This window comes from Lagopus muta, chromosome 30 (genome assembly GCF_023343835.1).
Source record: "Lagopus muta isolate bLagMut1 chromosome 30, bLagMut1 primary, whole genome shotgun sequence".
Classification (NCBI taxonomy): Eukaryota; Metazoa; Chordata; class Aves; order Galliformes; family Phasianidae; genus Lagopus; species Lagopus muta.
In genome coordinates, this window is record NC_064462.1 from 1,379,772 (window position 1) to 1,399,515 (window position 19,744).

At 51.1% G+C, this 19,744-nt stretch overlaps 1 protein-coding gene and 1 pseudogene across 1 annotated transcript; both read left to right on the plus strand.

Annotated features, from left to right (window-relative positions):
* The window catches only part of LOC125685972 (RANBP2-like and GRIP domain-containing protein 1), a 73,319-nt pseudogene that overhangs the window by 18,543 nt on the left and 35,032 nt on the right, over positions 1 to 19,744 (plus strand).
* Positions 5,864 to 11,963, plus strand: LOC125685993 (endogenous retrovirus group K member 5 Gag polyprotein-like). The gene is made up of 3 exons (XM_048929591.1): positions 5,864 to 6,020; positions 7,129 to 7,275; positions 8,281 to 11,963. The coding sequence occupies exon 3, from the start codon at positions 8,453 to 8,455 to the stop codon at positions 9,500 to 9,502; it is 1,050 nt and encodes a 349-aa protein (XP_048785548.1). The 5' UTR covers positions 5,864 to 6,020; positions 7,129 to 7,275; positions 8,281 to 8,452; the 3' UTR covers positions 9,503 to 11,963.

A 19,744-nucleotide genomic window follows, 5' to 3' on the forward strand; every position in this document is an offset into this window, starting at 1 on the left:
AACTATTTCTAAGGACAAGTTACAAAATACAAAAGCATTGTGCTCTGCTTCTTCAGATCAATTCCCCCTTTCTCACATCTAACGCAGAAGCAGCATTCCATCCCTACGCGCCCACGAGCACACAGCTGCCCCAGCTCTGCACCCCGTTCCTGCAGCAGGACAAGTTTTCCCGGCCGGCCAATTCAAAGCCGGGTTTGTGCAGAGCAGCGGCTGCTCCGAGGCTTCGGGAGCTCGGCGTGTGCCCGGTGTGCAGCGACACCGCCCGGCTCCGCGGAGCTGCAGCCCCTCATCCCCGCAGTGCGCCGAGCAACCGGGGGGAACCGGAAGGGAACCCGGGGGGAGCGCGGAGCGGAGCGGCTCTTCGCCCGCCGCTGCCGGGGATGGGAAGCGCTGATGGGCGGCGAAGTGCGGCGCGCAGCGCGGGACGGGCTGAGCCGCTCCGCCGCTCCCGGCCCCGCCGCCGTTACGTAAAGCCCCGAGAGGCGCCCGGCGGAGCCTCCAGATCTCCGCACCGCGGCACCCCGCAACTTCCTCGCGGCTCCGGAGCCGGCCTCCCCTGGCGCCACCGGGGCTCCCGCTCCAACTTCCCCGCCCGCCCGGCCGCGCACCCACCTGCCCGCGCCACGGCAGCCCTCGGGGCGGCCGCAGGGAGCGGACCGGAGCGCCGAGCTCCAGCGGCGTCGGCACCGCCGGAGGCGCGGCGGGAGGCGGGCCCACCGTCCCGGCCCGTGCCGGTCCACATCTGCTGAGAGGGGGAGGGAAAAAGCACAGCAGAGAGGGCCGCACCGGCTTTGGGAAGTCCGCGGGGAGGTGCGCGCGTGGGACTGCCGTGCGTCCGCCGTGCTCGCGGAAAGCGGCTGTCGGGGGCGGGCGTGTGGGGTGAGCATGGCCGCGCGCTGAGAGTCAAATGTCCCCGCACGGACGCCTCCGAGTGCTGGAGGGGCGCCTCCCGAACGCAGCAGAGGGCGGAGGTGGTGGGTGGGGGCAGCGCAAAGGCCCCGCCGTCGCTTCGCGCGGTGCGAGGCCCCGAAGTCAGGGCGGAAAGCGGCGGAGCGCCGCGGGGCTGCGGCGCATTGAGAGCCCGGCGCGGAGGGAGGGCCCGCGCGGCGCGTCCCGCTGGGAGCGGAGCGCTGCGGGGCCGGGAGGGCAGCGGTGCCGGGCGGATCCCCGCCTCCGCGCCGCTTCTGTGGGTGCGTGTCGAGCACCGCTCCTGCGCTTTGAGGGACTTTGCCGTCCCCAGCCTCGCACGTTCCTGCCTGGAACATCTCCCCCCCCGCCCCCAAATACATCCCCCTAACGGCACTGCTGTCGCTTTTACAAATTGTTCGTGGAGTTCTATTTTTTCCGTATTTTCCCTGAGAGGAAGAATTAGGAAGAGGCCGTAAACGCTTTCCAGGACGAATTAATAAAAACGAAGCGCTAATGGGGCAACGCATTTCAATACACGTCCCTGAGGTCCGCCTAAGGCAGCCAGGTTCTCTATTCCCCAGAGGAGCAGCAGGTGGGGGCAAAGAAGGGATGGGGAAACTTCAGCACTCGCACAGAGGAGTGGCGGGAGGCAGAGCTCCCTGCTGCCCACGCTGTTCTCAGCTCGGGGGGCAGGCGGGCACCTCGCTCCCTGCTGCCCACAGAACACCCTTGAGCCCTAACCCGATTAGTTCCCGGCTAATTACCTCTGTGTCAGACAGCTGTTGGGGGACAAAACACGGCTTTCCCTCCCTCCTGCCCCAGTGTTTTGCTGGTGAGCACTCAGGCAGGATGCTGCCTGTGGAGAGGGAGAGCACTGCCTTGCACAAACAGCCTGCTGTCCAAACCCTGGCTCTACAGGCACCCAGCTCTGTGGGACCAAGGCAGCAGAGGGGAAGTGCTGCGCTGGGCTCTGCGTGTGCAAGTACGAAGCATCTCCCAAGGTGTTTTCAGAGTACATTTGGAACAGACGTAGCAGCTGGTAGCCCAGGGCATTGCTCACCACTCCATGCAATGCCAAACAGGCAGAGATGGTCGTGCTGGCAGCCCCAGAGAAGCAGGGCTCCTGCTCAGTGCTGGGCTGTGGGAGGACCCGCAAAGCACAGCAGCAAACGGTTTGGCTGAGAGCATGGGACAGGACTCATGCCTTTCATGGCTGCACCCTGTGTCATCCAGCACTGCAGGCGTGGGCCAGCTGCGGGGACAGCAGCACTCGGTGTCAGCCTCCTGCAGCAGAAGGGCTGCTCAGAGAGCAGCACACGTGGGAGCATCGTGCACAGTGAGCAGCTGAAACACCCTGCATGGCTCTATGGAACCACAGAATGGTTTGAGACGGAAGGGACCCTCAAAGGTCATCTGGTCCAACTCCTCTGCAGTGAACAGGGGCGCCTGCAGCTCCACCAGGTGCTCAGAGCCCTGTCCAGCCTGATCTAGAATGTCTCCAGGGATGGGGCATCCAGCACCTCTTGGCGGTCTGTGCCAGTGCCTCACCACCCTTATTGTGAACAACTTCTTCCTCATTTCCAATTTAATCTCTCCTCCTTGGGTTTGAAACCATTTCCCCGTGACCAATCCTGTCACAGCAGAACCTACTAAAGAGCCTGTCCCCTCCTTTCTTATAGCCCCCCTGAGATGCTCTCAGGTGTCCCCAGAGCCTTCTCTTCTCCATTCCCCAGCTCTCTCAGCCTGTCCTAGTAAGAGCAGTGTTCCATCTCTGGGCGTATTTCTGTGGCCCTTTTATGGACGCACTCCAGCAGGTCCGTGTCTGTCTGTACTGAGTGAGAACTCTGCACTCAGCTGCTGATCTCAGAGCTCCGGAGCGGTTCACCGCGAGTGCCGCTTTCGACCCGTGAGTGCACAGTGCTTTTCCGTAGCTGGGAACGTGAGACATCACCCTCCTGCTTTCCTTCGAGGGAAGGGGCTTTTTTCGCAGCCCGGTTAGGACTTCTTCTGAACGTACAACTCCCTGTTTGGAGTTATGGAGAAGGGAGAGAGAAGGAAAAATGCAGTTGTCGCATTTCAGAATTTATTCACATGTTTTTATTCTATTTTCAACAGTTCCACGTTTACAACAGGAGTTACTTGTGAGTAATTAGCAACTGTTCTTATACTTACATCTACTTCCTTATCTGTTATGCCATTCCAGAGATCTCTGTGACTGAAGGAGATGCTGAGATGAAGCATCTGATCATATTGCAAAGCCACCGGAAACTCAGGTGTGTCTATTTCTTTAGAAATGGAGTTTGTGTTATCACAGAATGATGCCTGAAGGCCGATTCAGAAAGAAATGAAATAATTATTGAGAGAAGAAGGGGAGGGAGGAGATGGGGAGGGGAGGGAAAGCAGAGGTGGATTTTTGGGATCTGTGCAGATGGAAAAACAACAGCAAATCACTCTTCTCATGTTTCAGCAGGAAAACATTCAGTGGAGAAACTGAAGTATCGCTGAATCACAAAATGCTACAAATAGCTCTGAACTGAGAAGGCGTTTGATGCATTTCCCAGCAGTGCTAAATTCTCCTCAGGCTGATGCACAAAGAACTGTAAGGTTTTGTATTACCGAATGTCTGTTATCCTTTAAAAATATTCCTCTTATAGAGATCACGGTATCAGAACATTCGTGCTGGACTAATTTCTGTAGGCCTGATGTGACGTGACAGATTGCATATTGCTCATAGGCTGGAAATTAAGTCATTAACTAACTCAGAACTTCAGAAGTCCACAAAATGAGGTTCAAAGCAAATTGCTCCCACCAAGTAGCAGGGATGGGTAAGGGAGGCTTTGTCGAGAGAAGGGATGCTGGAAAAGATGTCCCCATGGAGTCCCTTCTCCTCATTATAACCTATCCACGTACTGACTTGCAGGCCTTTTTCACGTAGCTCGTAGTTGTCAATGTGAAAACAAGATGATAATTACTTCACTCAGATGCCGAATGAGCAACAAAATACAACTTCTAGAAATGGAAGAGACACTGCAAAGTAGTTAAATTGACAGAGAGAGGTCAAGTGCAAAGAGGTCCTGGTCGTTTCTGTTACACGATTAATACGAGGGAGTGTGTAAGAGATACACAAAAGAAATATCTCATTGGACATTAAGCCACCCAGAGCTGGGGAACAACGATAGGAGCTCTGCAGTGAGGACATGTATGCGTTCTGTGCAAGAAATTACAATTGGATTCTCTGCTATGCTTTAAGCTAGGTGTAAGAAATACCTGCTCACTGGAACTCAGCAGGCTTTCACAGGCATCAAATCGGTGCTGCGGGTGGAAGTGGGCTCTGAGAAACTATTCCTGAAGATACCAAATGCGGCAAAAGCTTTGATACCCGGAAACAAGACTGAGCTCTTGTCTTCCATATTCAATTTTCCTACAGTTATTTACAAAGTCATCTGAACTTCACCTTTCATTCTCACTATTATTTACAGAATTTGCAAGCACCAACCAAGTCTCTGTCAGAGTTAAAAGGGACATTTCTGAAAACACTGCGACACATCACAAGGGAAAGTAAAACCTAAATACAAAACGGGGTCTGAAAGACGGCCTCGGCCTTCGACGAGTTCATGGGATGTTTCCTTCCTCTTCTTAAGGAAGTACCAACCTTTTAAAATGTGGAATACATGAGCATTTCTTGCCCTTAACAAATGAACACGTATGACAGAGAGAAATGGAAACCAGGCCTGGGGGAAAGTTTGATCCCCAGTTGTTGGTAGACACACAGAATGCAGCACCGCTATAATCAGGCTGAGCCTGCTGGAGAAGAGATGTGTGGCACAGCAACGACCGACAGCAGAGAAAACTGAAAGGAATTACATTCATGGCAGTATGAAATGTGAAAGTCAAGGAAATAAACTGGGTGTTGTGTGACCTCCAGTGCAATATGTGGAGAACTAACACACTGAACCTAGTTGTAGTCATGTCGTAGCTAGACTGCATTAGGAGCTTATTCATTTCAATTTTCCTTACCCCCACAAGGACTCAACCTAGTAAATCTCCACAGAACTGCTTACCCCATTCTGAGGAACAGGGCACACAAAAAAGCAGAGATACCCCCACATCCTATCCCCATCTTCTACCCCATATCCATCCTAAATCCATATCCCCACATCCATTCCATACATTATCATACAATCAATGAATATACAGATGACACAGTATACCCGAGAGCTCGGCTTATGCAGTTATACTAGAACAGAAAAGAAAGACACTCACCCTACCTTAGGCTCATGTGGTAAACTCCAGTGGAGCGGATCACCAGAACGGATCCTTCTCCCCTGGCAGTCAGCTCTTAAATGGGTCTCGGAGGGGTGCAGCCAGGCTCCACCACTCCCGGCAGCGCAGGTGAATTGCCTTCACCTGTGCTCCCATGGCTGACTCAGGGCTGGCCTCAGGTGACCGGTCAGAGGTTCAGGCTGTGGTTCAGCAGTCCCCGTACACTTATCCATCCCATTATCACCCCGGCCCCATATTCTTCCCCAGTCCATCCCACACTCTTCCCCTGTTGATCCCACATCCATCCCAACCTAATCCCATACCCAGGGCCCATCCCATATATATTCCAATTACCGATCTCCCATTCCATAACCATCCCATATCTCACATCCCAATCCTAAATTTCACATCCTAATCCCACATCCCATCCCCATCTCCCACCTGTCAATCCCAATCCCATCTCCCACCCCCTATAGCAATAGGGCGCACCCTGAAGTCCCGCCCCCATCACCGCCCCGCCCCATGCCAGTGCTCCTCCTATCAACGGCCCCGCACCTCCCCGCCCCCGGGCTCTCATTGGTCCGGTGCAGCTCTGTCCTGCCTCCGGGCTCCCATTGGTCAGTGGCAGCGCCGCCGGCTCCCATTGGCTGAGGCGCGGCGCGCGGGAACGGCCGTTAGCAGCCGGGTCGGAGCCGCCCCGCTTTCCCCTCAGGCGCTGCTACTCCCGCAGCCCGGGTCGCCCCGCGCGGCACCGCTGCTGTGCGCCGGAGCTGTCCGGAAGCACCGAGATGGAACCGCGGCACGAGCGTCGCGGTGCTGAGGACAGAGGCGCCGGAGCTGGGGGAACGGTGAGCGGCACCGGGACAGGGGACACCTGGGCAGCCGTAACCTGGCTTCATGCGGGGTGAGGGGCTGGGAGTGGGACTGGGATGCGGATGCAGACAGGATGGGATGTGGGGAAGTGGGATAAATACGGGACGGGCTGTGACTATGGGGTGGATATGAGGCTATAGGGAGCTATGGGAGAGATATAGGGGGATAATGGGGAAATAGAGGGGGGAGAGGGAGCTGTGGAGAGCTGGGGAGGGATATGGGGGAGTGGGGGCTACAGAAAGCTGTGAGGTATAGGGAGGTGTATGGATATATCGTGGGCTGTGGTGGGGAATTGGGGTATATGGGGGATTTGGGGCAATAGAGGACTGTGAGGATGTTATGGGGAAACAGTGCTATGGGGAGCACGGGGGGGTTTGGGAGGGGCTATGGGGGGCTGAATGGGTGTATAAGGTGGGCTATGGAGGGATGTGTGGCTAGAGGGTCCAGATACCATCCACTCTTTGCTGGATGAGGCTGGGAATGTGACCACTGAGGATAAGGAAAAGGCAGAGGTTCTGAATGCCTTCTTTACGTCTGTCTTTAAAAGTCAGACCAGTTATCCTCAGGATACTCCTCTCTCTGACCTGGTAATCTTGGCTGGGGACCACACTAATCCCCCTGTGATTCTGAAAGAAACAGTCAGAGACCTACTGCTCCAACTGGCCTGCCACAAGTCGATGGGGCCAGATGAGATCCACCCGAGAGTGCTGAGGGAACTGGCAGAGGTGACAGCCGAGCCGCTTTCCATCATCTGTCAGCGCTCCTTGTGCACTGGTGAGGTCCCAGAAGACTGGAGGCTTGCCAATGTGACTCCATTTACAAGAAAGGTCGTAAGGAGGATCCGGGGAACTACAGGCCTGTTAGCCTGACCTCGGTGCCAGGGAAGGTTATGGAGCAGATCACACGGCATGTGCGGGATGAGCGGGGGATCAGGCCTAGCCAGCATGGGTTCGTGAAGGGCAGGTCCTGTTTGACCAACCTGATCTCCTTCTATGATCTAGTGACCCATCTGGTGGATGAGGGAAAGGCTGTTGATGTGCTCTACCTACACTTCAGCAAAGCCTTTGACACTGTCTCCCACAGCATTCTCCTGCAGAAGCTGGCAGCCCGAGGCTTGGATGGGTGCACTCTCGGCTGGGTGAGGAGCTGGCTGGAGGGCCGAGCTCAGAGAGTGGTGGTGAATGGAGTGAAATCCAGCTGGCGACCGGTCGTGAGTGGTGTTCCCCAGGGGTCGGTGCTGGGGCCTGTCCTCTTCAATATCTTGATTGGTGACCTGGATGAGGGCATCGAGTGCACCTGCAGTAAATTTGCAGATGACACCAAATTGGCTGGAAGTGTGGATCTGCCTGGGGGTAGCGAGGCCTTGCAGAGGGATCTGGACAGGCTGGAGAGCTGGGCTGAAGCCAATGGGATGAGTTTCAACAAGGCCAAATGCCGGGTCCTGCACTTCGGCCACAACAACCCCAGGCGACGCTGCAGGCTTGAGGCGGTGTGGCTGGAGGACTGTGTAGAGGAAATGGACCTGGGGGTATTGATGGATGCTGGGCTGAACAGGAGCCAGCAGTGTGCCCAGGAGGCCAAGAAGGCCAATGGCATCCTGGCTTGCATCAGAAACAGTGCAGCCAGCAGGAGCAGAGAGGTGTTTGTGCCCTGTGCTCAGCACTGGTGAGGCCGCACCTCGAGTGCTGTGTCCAGTTTTGGGCCCCTCACTGCAAGAAAGACATCGAGGCCCTGGAACGTGTTCAAAGGAGGGCAACAAAGCTGGTGAGGGGTCTGGAACACAGGGCTGCTGAGGAGAGGCTGAAGGAGCTGGGAATGTTCAGCATGGATGAGGAAGACTGTTAAGCAAAACAGACCTGGCTGGCCTGAAAGGGTCAAACAGGGAACACGCAGCCCCTCCTGAAAGGGAAGGACTGCCATGTGTAACATGCGGCCCTTCCTGAAAGGGAAGGACTGCCACGTGTAACATGCGGCCCCTCCTGAAAGGGAAGGACTGCCATGTGAAACCAGCAAGCATAATTAACAGCTTCTTCGTTCCATGACCAAGAGCAGAACATGTTCTGTGGAGAGAACACCTTTTGATCACTGTACTGATCATAATACAAAGAGCTAACTAACTAATGATGTATTGCTGTCAGCCACATGAATGTTATCTGATTTAAGTATTGTATACTCCTGTAGCTAAAAGATATAAAAACTCTGTAACAACAATAAACTTTGCTTTTGCGCCACCAGAGCCTTAAGCCCGTCTGTCCCAGGCGTCTTGAGCTGGTCTCCGTCATATGGTGCCGAAACCCGGGAATCTCGGACTCCATATGACAAAGGCGTCGCTTCCTCCCACGAGCCGCGGTTGGTAAGTTGGAATAGGGAGGTAAGGACTAGGGAATTGGACAGATTGTTAAATAAAATGGGACAAGCTGCAAGTACAGAACGAGGCATTTTTTCTGCAATGCTGAAATCATTATTAGTTGCCCGAGGAGTAAAAGTGACTCGGGGTCAGATTAGTCGTTTTTTAGATTTTATAGAGGAAGTATGCCCCTGGTTTCCCAGGGATGGAACTATTAATATTGAAACTTGGAATAAAGTAGGCGAAAGACTCCAGGGCTATTATGCTGTGCATGGTCCTGAGAAGGTACCTATTGATACCTTTACACTTTGGACTCTAATAAAAGAATGTCTCAGAGGAGACACAGGAGATGAGAAGTGGCAGCGGACCACTCGCTCAACAGAAAAGTTATATCCTGCCTTGTCGCGATCAAAATCTCTTGATCATATCCCTTTGTCTATGCCATCGGCACCCCCACCCTCCCCTCCCCAGTATGAGCAACCTTTGATTTGTAAATTAGCAAACGACTTGCCGCCTTGTAAACCTCCTAGCACTAACATAACAAAGGATATTTTACCCCCTGATGACTGGGGAGAATTAGAAAAAGAGGCTGCTGAATATCACCATAAGGATTTAGCGGCTGTATTCCCAGCGTTACAGGCTGCTGGTGCCGCTGTGCAGACACAACAGATAGTCAATCAGGCTCGATCAGATCCCCTTGCTGTTTCACCTGCCTTTCGAGCAGGGCGAATGCCTCCCCCGCCTGGAGTAGATGCTTTGCTTATGCAACAATCCCCTATGCAATTAGCATTAAAAGAAGCTAGGAAAGCTGGGGAGACAATTGATGAATTTTCTGGGCAACTTTTTCCGTCTCAAGTTTTCCCTGTCATACAGTGTCAACTTGCAAACGGTGGCATTCTGAATGATTATGAGCCTATTCCTTTTAAACAACTGAAAGAGCTTGAAGCTGCTAATATTCTTCCCCCTTCTGACTGGAAAAGTTTGGTGAAGGCTGTGTTAAGTGGAGGTGAATATTTGCTTTGGACTTCCGAATATGCGGAACGGTTCTTCTTGTGCCCCTTTATTACCAGTTCCTCATTTTGGAGTGAACCCCAGAGGATTAATGCCTAATGATTTATGGCAGATGGATATCACGCATGTACCTTCTTCTGGAAAATCTTCTTATGTCTATGTAACAATTGACACTTTCTCTCACTTTGCAGTAGCCCTCAGACTTGTCTGGTGAAAAACTCTCTCATGTATGCAACCATCTTTTGCATTGTTTTAGCGTTATGGGAACACCGAAATCATTAAAAAACGATAACAAGACAGCTTATGTAAGTAGCAGTTTTGCAACCTTTTGTCGACATTTTAAAATTTACCATAAAACTGGAATTCCATATAATCCAGAAGGCCAAGGTATAGTAGAAAAATTTAATCATTTATTGAAAACTCAACTAAAGAAAATAAAAAGGGGGACATGAGGAATTAAAGATACTCCGTCCTCTATGTTATCACATGCATTATTTGTTTTAAATTTTTTGACATTGGATGATAATGGAAAATCGGCTGCTGATAGACACTGGAGTAATAAAAAGAGATAAACCAATGGTATATTGGAGAAATCCAATGGACGGTAAAATTTATGGTCCTGATCCTGTACTAATTTGGGGCAGAGGATATGTTTGTTTTTTCCCTACAGACGAAACCTCACCATGGTGGATACCGGAGAGATACGTCCGTCATGCCGAAAAACAAAGATGGGAGAACTGCGAAGGAAGATTCAGAGACTGACTCTAACCCAGACGAATCCATTGTGTGAACAAATTATAATGCAGCAAGATTGGGATACCAATGTTTCAACAGGAATTCATTGGGCTCTGAATTTTCTCTATATAGATTTAGCTAATGGGACAAGAGGTTCTGGAACACCTCCCTTAAATTTTCCTTTATGTCAAAGCACAATCACTCCAAAAACAGAATTTGCACCTTTATGGAGAGCATGTCGAGCTAACGAAACAGTGTGCATTGATTCCACTATCTGTGATTGGAATATGATAGGAAATCAAGGGCGACCAATTAATTTGGTCTCAGGAATTTGGACAAAAAACAATCATACGTTCTATTCTAATTTATGGAAAGCAGTCGCAGCCATGGAAAAAATCAAAGCAAAACGATTAAACTTGACTTGGATTCAAATAAATAATAAATGGGCAATGACTGCAGAGAGTTATACAACTGAGTTTTATATGCGAGCTTGTGTTCCAGAACCTTATGCCTTTTTAAGCGGACCACTGAATATTGTGAATAGCATAGTGAGTTGTACCGATTGTGTAATCTCTAATTGTCTTAATAGTAGCAGTAGTTCCTTCTTGTTAGTAAAGCAACCTGATTATGTCTATCTTCCTGTAAATTTGACACATTATTGGTATGCTGATAAGGGAATGGAAATTCTCCAAGAAACTTCTTTGCAATTAATAGAGAGATCTAAGCGAATGGTCGGATTAATAATAGCCGGAATAGCTGCGCTCATTGCTGCCATAGCAGTAACAACAGTAGCTTCTATTTCTTTAACAACTAGTATTCAGACAGCAGCTTATGTTAATGAATTATCAATTAATGTATCTAAAGCGTTACAAAATCAAGCTACTTGGGATGAAAAGATTGAACTGCGTCTCAATTCCTTAAAGGATACAGTAGACATCCTGGGAAGACAGTTACAAATTATAGCTACTCGTGAATCTCTCTTATGTCATGCAGAATACCGAGCTATCTGTGTGACTCCTGTTGAATACAATAATACCAAATTCTCTTGGAATAAAATACAAGATCATCTTCAAGGCATATGGAATAATGCGAACACATCATTAGATCTTAGGGAATTGAGACAGCACATTCACGATATGATACAATCGCACCATATAGATCTTTCAGTAGCAGCTCAAACTACTACATTTATAAGCGCTCTAAAATCTGCATTTTCGTCCTTCAAATCATTTAGAAATGGAATTTATGGGCTGATAGTCATTGCCATAATGATAATAATAGGAATTCTTGTTTGTCCATGCTTGATGAAAATGATAACAAATAAACTCCAAAATTTGCGTATAAATCTTAAAAAATTGGAAATGGAAAACACAAAAAACAAACCACCACCACCCCTGGTCTAATAAAATAGAAAAGGGTGGAATGAGGAAGACTGTTAAGCAAAACAGACCTGGCTGGCCTGAAAGGGTCAAACAGGGAACACGCAGCCCCTCCTGAAAGGGAAGGACTGCCATGTGTAACATGCGGCCCTTCCTGAAAGGGAAGGACTGCCACGTGTAACATGCGGCCCCTCCTGAAAGGGAAGGACTGCCATGTGAAACCAGCAAGCATAATTAACAGCTTCTTCGTTCCATGACCAAGAGCAGAACATGTTCTGTGGAGAGAACACCTTTTGATCACTGTACTGATCATAATACAAAGAGCTAACTAACTAATGATGTATTGCTGTCAGCCACATGAATGTTATCTGATTTAAGTATTGTATACTCCTGTAGCTAAAAGATATAAAAACTCTGTAACAACAATAAACTTTGCTTTTGCGCCACCAGAGCCTTAAGCCCGTCTGTCCCAGGCGTCTTGAGCTGGTCTCCGTCACATGGAGAAGAGGAGCTCAGGGGGGACCTCATTGCTCTCTATGGCTGCCTGAAGGGAGGTTGTAGTGAGCTGGGGGTCGGCCTCTTCTCTCGTGTCATTAGTGATAGGAGCAGAGGGAATGGTTTCAAGCTGCGGCAGGGAAGATTCAGGCTGGACATGAGGAAGTATTAGTGTTCAGAAAGGGTGGTCAGGCACTGGAATGGATGCCCAGGGAGGTGGTGGAGTCACCGAGCCTGGGGGTGTTCAAGGAAAGGCTGGATGTTGTGTTGAGGGACATGGTTTAGTGGGAGCTGTTGGTAAGAGGTGAACGGTTGGACTGGATGATCTTTTATGTCTTTTCCAACCTTGGTGATTCTATGATTCTATTTCCTAAGCTGTAGGGCTATCAGCTCTCATAGAAAACGAGGAAGAGCCCTGGGAGTCCTTGCCCCGAACCTTGCACCCTATTGAAGGGCAGGGGCACTCTTCTCCAAGCAGCCTGATGAGGTGAGTAAGGGACGGCCGGGCGCTGGAGGGCGGTGGAAAAGGACAGGGAGGAGCCCCAGCTGATAAAAGGGCTTTGGTAAGAACAGTGGTGAAAGCAGGAGTGGATATGAAGGCTTGGATTGCTCTCGGAGGAACTTTGGAAGGGTCAAATGTTCTGCAGGTTCAGCACGCGCTGCGCCCTGCCTGCGCCCTGCCTGGTTTTTTGTCCTTTCCTTTTTAGGGTAGGAAAACAAATTTCTGGGGCAGGAGAAGAAGAAATGCAGCAGTCTTCTCTGCACGGCTCATTTTGCGTGAGTTGCCAGGTGCTCCTGTGGTAATGGGTGCTGATGAGCCAGCCTTGGTGGCAGGGCTGTGGCTTCATTTTATGTCAGAATTTGAGGCCTACGATTTTCCCACTGTGAGTGCCTGTTTTAAATGATAAAAAGCGATATGAAAATTAGTTTCCCTCCTTGTATCAGAATCACGTATTGACTTTTGATATTTGTCTTTCTATTCCTTTAGCAAGTGGGATGTTGATGCTGCTGCACGTATCTCCCATTTTGCCCTTCTGCTTTGTGTAAAAGAATAGCAAAACATGCCATCTGTGTGTGCAATTTCCTTGAAGTATTTTACTTCAAGGTTCCCTAAACTTTGGATGTGGGAGGTGACCACTCCTTTGTCTATGATGAAAGCCCAGCGGTGATGCAGGCACTTGCTGAGGTCACAGTGGTTGCCGGGCTGGGAGCGTTTGTGCCCCAGCTGGGAGCAGAGCTGGTGCTGTAGTGAGCGTGGTGCACACTGAGACCGAGCTCTGTGCTTTCATTGAGAGATCTTCCTGTGAGAGCCCACTGGAAGCAGCGCTGCGGCGTGTGTGAGAGCTGGGCCCAGCTGCGGCTGAGCAGTGGCCAGGTGAGCTGGGGTTGGTGCTGGGTGTCTCAGCAGGAAAGCTGGGCTGGGCTGGGCACGCTGCGTCAGCCCTTGTCCAGGCTGGCGGTGAGACAAAAGGAGTTTTCTTCACGACAGCAACACCAGCCGTGTGCTTCAAGGTGCAAAACTATGGAGGAGATGGAGAAGAACGCTTGCTGTCAGAACTCATGGCAGCTGTACGGGAGCTGGATGTATTTTGGAGACAGTTGTCATTAGCAGTTGGTTTTGAGTATTGCCCTGCCCGATAGCTTAAAGTGCAGAGCAGAAGAAAGCTGGGAAAATGCTTTTTCCTATTTTTCCCCTGCAGGTTCTTTCTTCAGGGTTGGTTTACCAAAGGAGATTTTGGGGACTGAGGCAGTTGAAGAGTGAAGCCAGCTCTTTCCAACAGCAGGGGTCAGTCCCTGTGGAGAGGAGCCCAGGAACGTGAGCTTCCTCTGAGACATTCCCCAGCATGTCCCAGCAGGGACACAGACGCGGTTGCCATTCCTGCTTTGCGCGTGGAAAGGTATGGCTGGGTTTCTCTAACTTGGGTTTTCTTCCTTTCTCTGGTTCTGGAGGGGCAGGGGTGGAGCAGGGGGAGCCCTGCTGGTCCTTAGTGAGCTCAGTAACCAGTTGGCTTGTGCGGTGCAGCAAAAGGACAGCATTGCCAGGCTCCTTAAGCTGCTGGGGCAGGGTGGGAGCCGAGAGCGGGCGCTGCCCTCCTGCCATCTGTCCCTGGTTCTGGTTTGCCATGTTTGCTCTGGGTTTCTGCTGAGAAGTTTGTTCTAGCTGCCTGCAGCAGTACAGGGTGGGGAAGAAATGATGGTGAAGAGCTAAGGCTGCGCACGGTAATTTTGCATGGGTTGAACTGTGGCAACTGTGTTGAACCCTAACCCTAGACACTGTTTCCCTTGGAATAATGCTGGGGTTTGCAGGTGTGTTGGTGCAACCCCCTGAAGTGATGTCTGAGAGCGCCTGTCTTCTGCACCTGAACGATAAGAAAGCTGGATATGCCCAGAAATTGCAGCTTGTGCAGATGTTGTGAATGCGCTCCCAGTGTTTCCTTTAGTGATAACTCAGCGCTCTCTGGCACGATCTGGAACACTGCATCTCTTTGCAAACGTTGGTGCCTGTATCCATGGGCCCTCCTTTTTTCTCTCCTCAGAAGCAGCGCCGTGCCGTTCCCCATGCTAGGGAGCAGCAGCCAGCAGGCTGCCCCAGTGCCAGCTGGGCCTTGCAGCGCGCAGAGGGACGCGATGGGGATGGAGCATCCTTAGCACCATGCAAAAGTGAGTCTCTTCAGTCCTCTGTCATGAAGGATGGAAGAATGAGTATTACTTCTGAGTTGGTGCAGTGCTGTAGGGATGTCCAGTAACCATTGTGGAAGCATTAGGGAGGCTGACAGTGACAGCTGATGGCAGCAGTAAGACAGAAGTCTGTGTGTCAGTGGTGGCGCTCAGAGCTGAATGAATTCCCTTCAGAGACCAAAAAACCCATGTCTCAACTTGTGCAGCGTTTTGTAGAGCTGTCAGGCAGAGCTGGGTTCCTCTGCTGCCACCTGAGCAGGAATGAGAGCAGTAATGCTCTGTGTAAGCGCCCTGCAGTTTAAACATCAGTTTCTGTTTTGGCTGTAGAACAGTGTCTTTTGGTTTTGGGGGGTGGATGTGGGCTAAGAGGACAGCGCTGCTCCTGGGAAACCAACATTCAATCTGTTGTTGTAGGGATGGAGCCTGCGCGTCCATGGAATGGTGCTGGGCATGGGGGGAAACGGAAAGCCTCCCCAGGTAAGAAGCTCTTGTGAGCTGTGGTGTGGGTACCTGCCTCTAAACAGGGCTGCGTGAAGGGGCGTGTGATGGAGGAGAGGGGAAAGGGCACTGCAGATCTCTGCTGACTGCAGAAATGGCGGACCATTGTAGCAGCAGAAGGGCAAATTGAAAAAACTACGCTTGAGGAGCAGAAGTTTGTGGTTGGCTGTGCTAAAATGTTCCTCCAAAGAGATGCTCTTCATGTCTGTCTTGTTTCCTTTCTGTCAGGAGCTGATGACAACAGGCTTGCAGGGAGGCAGGGGAGGAGCAAGGAGAATGGCACAGCACCCAAGAGAGGTACGACACGCAGCAGGCATCTGGGTTTGGTGCCCTGTCTTTCTAGTTAGGCTTTCTGTCTGCCCTTTCCTGGGCCTGTTGTCATTGCATGTTGCTTGAGGTCTTAATCCCTGGGGATTACAATTACCTTTCCTGTCCCAGTTGACAATGCAAGCCCACAGTTCACCCAAGATCCTAAGGTGCATTGCTGTGGAGACTGGAGATGAGATTTCCTAGTATCGTGGCCTATTTTGCAGACTGAATGTAGTGCTGGACTCCTTAAATGTTGCTGCTTCCCCTTTCTTGTTTCTAACAGGGAGAGGTGCTGAGCCAAATGGCGAAATCTCCATGAAAACTCCTCTCCAGGCTGGAGGGCATCCTGAAGCAGCAGGTCCCAGCAGAGGGGGAACAGCTGCTCCTGCAGTTGCCAACTGCTCCCTCTCCAAGATCATGGTGGCAAGAAAGCGCAAGGCAGTGGAAGAGGAGGAGCAGAAGGCAGAGCTGGGTCCTGCCAACAAACAAGTGAAAGTGGAGCACAATGGGGAGAAGGCTCAGAGCCCTCATCAGAGCAGAGGTGCTGTGCCAGCTCCATCAGCACAGCCTGGGCCTGCCCCAGTGCCGACCGAGCGGTTCCGGACCTCAAAGCGAAGAGGTAAGAAGGTGCTGCAGCTGCCCTGGTGAGGTGCTTCCCTTGTCAAGCACGTGGAGTTTGCTTGGGGTTTGCTTTGCTTTTTCTTCCCTTCTGCAGGGAGGGGAAAAGAGTAGAAGGCTACCAAGTCCAAAGGATGTGCCAGAATGTGTAATCCTATCTTTTCCCATGAAATCCATGCTGGCCTTCTGCTCGTCCCACTGCAAATACCCGTTCCTGAGAGATTTCCCAGTCTGTTTTCGTGGTACCCGTGTTTCCGTGGTTTTGCTATTGACAAACTGAATTTCTCTTCTCTTGCTCTATAGAAAGACGACGACGACAGAAAGAAAGGAGAGCAGAAATGAAGAAGGCTGCTCTCAGAGCTGCTGCTGCACATGAAGAGGTGAGTCCTTGGCGAGCACAGACACGGCTCTTGTTCTCTGTCTGTCAGATGTGAAGGGGGTTGTGGAATACTGGGGGAAGCGGTGTCCTGCTTTGACACTTGCCTTGTTTCTTTCCAGTTCTCCACCATAAACAGCCTTGTGGAGATGATGGAGAAGCTGCAGCTGAAGGACTGAGCGGAGGAGCATCAGCAGGCAGCGGCTTTGTGGCAGCAGCCCAACTTTCACTCTGGTTGCAGTCCATCAATAAACAATTGGAGTTTTGCATTCACAAGGAGCGCATGGCCTGATTTGTCCAGCAGCACCCAGTGAGCCACTGCTCCACCTCCTCGTTATCCCACCACCTCCTGGTTATCCCACCACCTCCTGGTTATCCCACCACCTCCTCGTTATTCCACTGGCGGCGCTGGGTCAGAACTCCCACAGCTCCATCAGGGAATGCTGCAGGGTACAGAAGCAATGGACGCACCAATCCTGGCCCTGCCCACACTGTCTGAGCAGTTAGAGAGCAGCTCCATAGAGCCGTCTGACTTTCTCGGGGCAGCACTGAGCAAAGTGAGCGTGTGCCCCTCAGCCTGCAGGCGTCTCTGCTGGGGGAAGAGAGGCTCCGCTGGCTGCCTGATCCCGGAAGGCAGAGGTGTTCTCCTGACTTCTCTGCAGTGCTGCCTTCCTTCATCGTCCCCCCTTCCTTCAGATATTTTGATGCTGCTTTTCACCCTTTTGGGCAGAGCTTGAGTGACTCTCATCATTGCATAGCTTTGTATTGAGCGGTGTGGAATTTTCTGGCTTTGTTTGTAAAAGCCTAGGCTGAAAACCACAGTGTGCGTGCTAAATGGGAGTCCTAGCACTCTGGAAGTGGATAACTGTTGGGATGGAGCTGCTTTTGGTTTTCTAATGAGTGTATAACGAGCAAAGTTTGCCAACAGGATCGTGTTTTCTCAACGAATGACTAGGAGCGATATGCAGAGGAAGATGGCAGTTGGCAGATGGTGCCTGGCAAGAGCTGTTGTTTGTGTCCTGCAGCCGGGAATGCTCCACGCCGAGGGGTGCGGGCTGTGAGAGGAACATGTCTGTGGAAGCATGGCCGTTCCTCCCGTCTGATGGGGCAGAAGGCAGGGACAGGAGAGGAAAGCTGAACAGATCTGCATTTTCGTCACGGCTCTTACTGTGTGGGAAATGAGCTGTGCCACTGTGCTTCTTTGTGCTGGCTAGTTCTGGAGCTGTGCCTTCAACTTGATGCTCAGCTGTTCCTGTGTGCAATGCTCCACACTCGGACCCTGCAGAGCCCAGAGGCCTCCTTGGCTGCTGTCACTCACCTGGAGCTTGCAGGGTGCTGTGCGTGCTGTATGGAGCTGCTTCCAGCTGTCATTTGCAAGACCCTGTAAGTGCACTGGGTTCAAACAGCAGTCAGATAACACAGATGAGAAAGAAGCACAAAAACTTGTATTATTTTTTTTTTTACATCACAGGCTTTGATCTCCAACCAAGCCTGTTGTGCTGTGGAGAGCAGTGGAAGCTGTTGAGTTGCATGACCAAGGGATGCAGCCTGGTTCCCCCCTCCCTAAGGGGGAGGCTCATTGAAGGGCTGGCTGCCTGCAGGGAAGGAGCTCTGCTTTTTTGTGTGCCCTGTTCCTCAGAATGGGGTAAGCAGTTCTGTGGAGATTTACTAGGTTGAGTCCTTTGTGTTTCTCAGGTAACTTCAAGCTGTGTCTGCTCTTGCCTCTGTTTGCAGTTGCCACGCCTCTGGCCTTGGCCCCCACAGAAGCCCCTCCTGGTTGTCAGTGGCAGCTGTTACCTGTGCAGTGCCAGCAGTCTGTAGAAATGGCAGCACTTGGGAGGATGACACAGTTTGCCTGATGTTATGCTTTATGGATGTGGTCAGGTGAGAAAGCGCTGTGCTTCGTGGCACAAATTCCTTGGCCAAAGGACGCTTTGGAGCAGAGGTTTGCTGTCAGGAGGCCTGAAAGCATCGAAGGAAATGCTGCTGTGCACTGGGCCCAGAGACATCAGCTCCCAGCACGTCAGTGAGTGCGGACGCCTGCAGCCTCTGTGTCTGTCGGGGATTGCTCCAAGGGCTCTGTAGGCAGCTGTCCGTGGCTGTTTTGCTTTGTTAGGGCATGGGCACAGATGACAACACACTGATGGTGTCCTGCTCGGAAATGGATGCGCTGGATGGCAGAGGAGGATTCTGAGCCAAGTATGGGATCATCTTTGTTCCTTCGTGAAGGTGAGTTTTGAAAAGTGAAACACTTGAAGCTGGATTTGCAGGGTGCCTGGAAGGAGGTGACTCTCGCTTGGTATCAGTTGGGTATTTCAGAGCAGCTGAGATTAAGGGGACGTCACAAATAATGTTCTGAGAATGTTCCTGACCGTTCTTAGTTGTTAAATTGTCTAAAAGAATGCAAGCAGTGCACAAAAACAAAAGCAGAACAACCACGGCATGTCCTGCAAAGAATCCAGCTTTAATAGAGACTGACAGTTACTAACGTTCCCTTTTCTTCTTCTGTCAGTGACTGAATTTGCTCTCACCTCTTCTCTCTGCACGTGACTTCCCACTTCTTCTATCTTTAGCTCTTCTTCGGTTGAACTTCTCTCTTGTCTATTTCTCCTCCTTTCTACCTTTGCAATCCCTTCCCTGAAACCCCTTCCCTCCCTTCTCTTTTCTGTCTTTTCTAACTTCTCCTCTCTGCTGCCTTCCTCTCTATTTTTTTTCCTGTACTTTTCTTTCTTTTCTCTGCACCGTTATTTCTCCTCTTCCTCCTTCTGCACTTCCTGCTCCTCTGTTCCCTCCTCTCAGTTCTCCCCTGCCTGTTCCTGCTCTTTTCCTATTCTCCTCCTCACTCCTCTGCCCTGTTTCTGCATTATTTCATCCTCCTGCAGCAGCGGCTCATCTGCTCTGCAGTTCTCTCTTTGTGCTGTCCTCTGCTCTTTGAGTAATTCTTCCCTCTGTCCTTGCTCCTCTTCAGCTGGCTATGAATTCTCCACATCATGGCTCCTATTGGGCTATTTTTTCTTCTCCATATTCTCACTCTTCCTTCATCTGCACTCCTCTTCTGCCGTTCTTTTTTTCGCTCTATCCTCTCTCCTCTTTCTTCTGCATTCTTCCTCTGCTTCTCCAGTTCTTCATTCCCTGCCTCCTCACTCCTCTTTCCTCTGCATCAACACTGCTCTTCTGTTGGACTTTTTTCCTTTTTCCCTACTTCTCGTTCTTCTGTATCTGCACTCCTCTTCAGCTGTTCTTTTTTCATTC